This window comes from Elephantulus edwardii, unplaced genomic scaffold (genome assembly GCF_000299155.1).
Source record: "Elephantulus edwardii isolate Elephantulus edwardi_28Jun2011 unplaced genomic scaffold, EleEdw1.0 scaffold00168, whole genome shotgun sequence".
NCBI classification, from domain to species: domain Eukaryota; kingdom Metazoa; phylum Chordata; class Mammalia; order Macroscelidea; family Macroscelididae; genus Elephantulus; species Elephantulus edwardii.
In genome coordinates this window covers 3,661,202-3,665,363 of record NW_006399918.1, presented here as the reverse complement: position 1 = coordinate 3,665,363, position 4,162 = coordinate 3,661,202, and the positions used below count along the sequence as shown (strand labels likewise).

Below are 4,162 nucleotides of genomic sequence, written 5' to 3'. Positions count from 1 at the left end.
CTTGAAGATCATATTGAGGAGGAACTATAGAGTTGGGCACATTTGATGTATCTTCTGCTTCTTTTGATATTGACGTCTTGAAGTCTTCAATGGCCAGGTAGTTATTTCCACAAAATTGACTTTCAATTTCTCTTTACTTTCCTCTCACTTTGTACTAACGAAAAGTGTGGATGCTGGTGATTACCAAGAAGTTGCACAGTAGTTCAACACTGGTGGCTTTTGGAATTGGGGCAAAGATTAAATAGCCTGTTTACTAATGGCTTTGGCCCAAGTTTCTCTGTTTCCTTATTGGCTCATCATCCCTCCTTTTCTTTTGCCCAGCTCTTTCAAATCTAGACTTCCTTCAGTTCCAATGTCCAACTCCACAATTGTGACTGAGTTCCTTTTTGAAGGTTTCTCTAGCTTTGGATGGCAACACAGGCTTATATTCTTTATTGTCTTCTTAACATTGTACCTATTGACTCTCTCTGGCAATGTCATCATTGTGACCATCATACGCCTGGATCGTCACCTTCATACTCCTATGTACTTCTTCCTGAGCATGTTGTCCATATCTGAGACCTGCTACACTGTGGCCATCATCCCTCGAATGCTGTCTGGTCTCTTGAGTCCTCATCAAAGTATTGTCATCCAAGGATGTGCAACTCAGCTCTTCTTCTACCTCACCTTTGGCATCAACAACTGTTTCCTGCTCACAGCCATGGGGTATGACCGCTATGTGGCCATCTGCAACCCCCTACGATATTCTGTCATCATGGGTAAGAGATCTTGTGTCTATCTGGCATCTGGGTCACTGGGAATTGGCCTGAGTATGGCCATTATCCAGGTAACATCTGTATTTGGCCTGCCTTTCTGTGATGCTTTTGTAATCTCACACTTCTTCTGTGATGTGCGACCCCTGCTGAAACTGGCTTGCGCAGGCACCACTGCCAATGAGATCATTAACTTTGTGGTCAGTGTCTGTGTTCTTGTTCTACCAATGGGCCTGGTCTTCATTTCCTATGTCCTCATCATCTCTACCATCCTTAAGATTGCTTCAGCTGAAGGTAGAAAAAAGGCTTTTGCCACCTGTGCCTCTCACCTCACAGTGGTCATCATTCACTATGGGTGTGCCTCCATTATTTACCTCAAGCCTAAATCCCAGAGTTCCTTGGAGCAGGACAGACTCATTTCAGTGACATACACTGTCATCACTCCCCTGCTGAACCCTGTGGTCTACAGCCTGAGGAACAAGGAGGTCAAAGATGCTCTGCGTCGAGCCATTGGAAGAAAGCCCCTGACGCCTTAGTGATGAAACCTTTCCCCAAGATGTTTTCTTTGAGCTTATAAATATATATTACTTTTAATGCCATTTTTAATAATACCTTTAATCCATGAGAAGATGATATATTAAGTTTAATCAGATGCTACAAGAAGAAGATCCTGTTTGGGTTAGCCATGGTTCTCTAGGTCCTATTCCTGAGAAGTTATAAAATTCTAGGAATATACTTAAGAGTAAGGAAGAAGGGTCACCTGCCTGGGTGTCTCTTACCTGTGTTTATTCACACTCATGGGCACATAGTTACACACACTCAGAATATTCTGAGTTATGTACAACCATATTAAGACACAAAGTTTAATGTTGTTATGTCCCATACCTGTGACTCATAGTGATCCAATGTACAATACCTCTGAACTGTGCTTTATCTTGAACCTGTCTCACTGTCTCCAACATACATACTCTAATTAGCACAGTTACTGTGTCAATCCGTCTCGTCTGGGGTCTTTCTCTCCTGTGCTGTCCCTCCACCCCTCCAAGTATAATGTCCTTCTCCAAAGACTGGTCCCTCCTGGCCACATGTCCAAAGTATGTGAGACAGAGCTTCAAAATCTTACCTCCAAGGATCAGCCTGGGTTCACCCTTGCCAGGAATATCTGATTGTTTTCTTGCCAGTCCATGGCATGTTCAGTACTCTTCTTCGGCACCCCAACTCTTATGCTTCAGTTCTTCTCTCGTCTTTGGTCATTGTCCAGGTCTCTGATTCATAACAGGTAATTGTGAAAACAGAGGCCTGAATCAGGCATACCAGTGTCCAGACAAACATCATTTGCCTTTGACACTTTTGAAAGGTTCCTGACAGCAACTTCCCCTAGAGTCTTTTGATTTATTTACTACAAGTGCCAAGAGTGTTGATTGTGGAATCAAGTGAGCTGAAATTGTAACAAGCCCAATCTCTTCTCCATCTATCATGGTGCTGCCAATTGGTCCAGTGGTAAAAATCTTTGTCTTCTTGATATTGAGCTTCAATCCAAGTTAAAGACTGCAGTCTTTGACATCTTGCAGCAAACGCTTCAGGTCCTGTCAGTTTCTGTGAGTAAGGTTGTATCATCTGCATCACATTGGTTGTTGATGACTCTCCTCCCAGTTCTAATATTCCACTACTCCTCATAAAGTTTAGCCTCCTGAATAATCTGTTACACGTATAGATTGAAAAGGTGTGGAGACAGGATGCATCCCTGATGTACACCTTTTCTTATTTTTGAATCACACAGTGTTTCCTTGCTCTGTTCTGACCACTGCTTCCAGTTCCACGTATAGGTTTCACATAAGCATAGGCAAGGGTTCTAAGATTCCATTGTTTTCAAGATTAGCCTGAGTTTGTTGTGATCTACACAATCAAATGCCTTTTCTTCGTCAAACAGACATAGACATCTTCTGGTACTCTTTTCTTTAAGGACACTGAGGAAGGACAGAATCCAGTTCAGACCAAGAAAGACAGTTTATTGAGTATAAGCTTGCAGGCTGACTCTAGAGACCAGCTGATACTTAGTATTAGACTGGAGTTTTATATTGTCTTACAAGGAAATTTGGGGAGGGGATGTTCACAACTGTATTTTATAAAATAATGGAGTAGAATTGGGGTCATAGATATTTATTCCTTCGAAACAGAGGTAGAATAGTTTTGCTGCCCTAACAGAAATAAGTAGAGTTACTGCCACTGCTTCCTGTGGTTCATTTCAGTGGCTATTCTGGGAAAGGGAGAGCAACTCTGTAACTTTAACATTCCAGCCTTTTGTTATATGATTAGAGTCATTGAGGTTCTCCTCTGTAACTACTTCCTGTTGGATAGCAGTGGCAGTCTAAAGGAAGCTGCTGGTTTTAGGCAGTAAAATTGGCAGATGTGATGATGGAAGGTATTTGGTTGATACCCAGTGGCTAATATGAGGCATTCACAAAGGCTGGTTGGCAAAGGCTCTCATCTGCTCTTGTAGAAAACTAGATAGAAATCGTGTGAGACAAGAACTAAATATTAAAATTAAGAAAATTACTGTAAGACTGCCAAGAAATGGAAGAATCCAAGACAGCTAACTTTTAAGAGAGGAGAAATTTTCTGTTGGTTTCCAATGACTGTTGCAAGACTTGCTTTTAGGAGTACTATGGCAACAGTGACTTGTTTGGGGTTTTACTTGGTTAGTTTCATTTGGTTTTGTAGGAGAATATTTTGGGTATGAGACTATTTTGAATCTCTGTATTTGGTAGTATAGAGATTTTGAGGGTGATGGCGGTACATGTGTTGACTTTAGTTGATTTGCAAACAGTTGTAAGCTGAGTTGCCATAGACGAAGAATACTTTTGAGGTAGAGCATTGAACAGCATTATTTGATAAGAAAAGGATATGATTACAATAATGGGAGGAAACATTACCTGCTGGTTTTGTGCTGTTAATTGAAAGTAGGCAGGTAACATTTGAGGTAGGGAGGGTTACTTTGTCTGCAAGCTTACCTATAAGAGTTAGTTTGTTAAGGTTTAAGCTGTTATTTTCCAAACTCTAATTAAGTGGAACAGAGTGGCTATGACAACTCCCAGTTGTAGGGAAAGGCAGAGTTAACAGTTTTTAGGTAGGGTTGGACTGGTATGATTTAGAACTTGAAAGATGGTATTTACACGGGGTTTTGAGTCAATTGGCTGGGTAAGGTTAGGGTTTTTTTAATGAGTTCTAGACTTTTTATTTTAAGAGAAATTTTATTAGTAAAGATTAGTTATTACTTTAAACAGCTGATTATGTGTTTTTTTAAGTTTGGGTGAATGTTGCCATTGAGTTACTACTTTTTAATACTGTTTGAAATATTGGGGTGAAAAGAACTTTAATATTTACTTTTGATAACAAGTTTGGTGTGTGTG

At 40.5% G+C, this 4,162-nt stretch overlaps 1 protein-coding gene across 1 annotated transcript; it reads left to right on the top strand.

Annotated features, from left to right (window-relative positions):
- The first annotated feature begins 256 nt into the window (after window positions 1-256).
- LOC102872083 (olfactory receptor 10J3-like) lies at window positions 257-1,288 on the top strand. Its single transcript, XM_006895528.1, has one exon. The coding sequence runs from the start codon at window positions 257-259 to the stop codon at window positions 1,286-1,288; it is 1,032 nt and encodes a 343-aa protein (XP_006895590.1).
- Window positions 1,289-4,162: the final 2,874 nt, after the last annotated feature.

What these genes read in the sequence shown, in the direction of transcription:
- LOC102872083 (XM_006895528.1), top strand. Translation starts at nt 257, where the DNA reads ATGGCTTTGGCCCAAGTTTCTCTGTTTCCTTATTGGCTCATCATCCCT.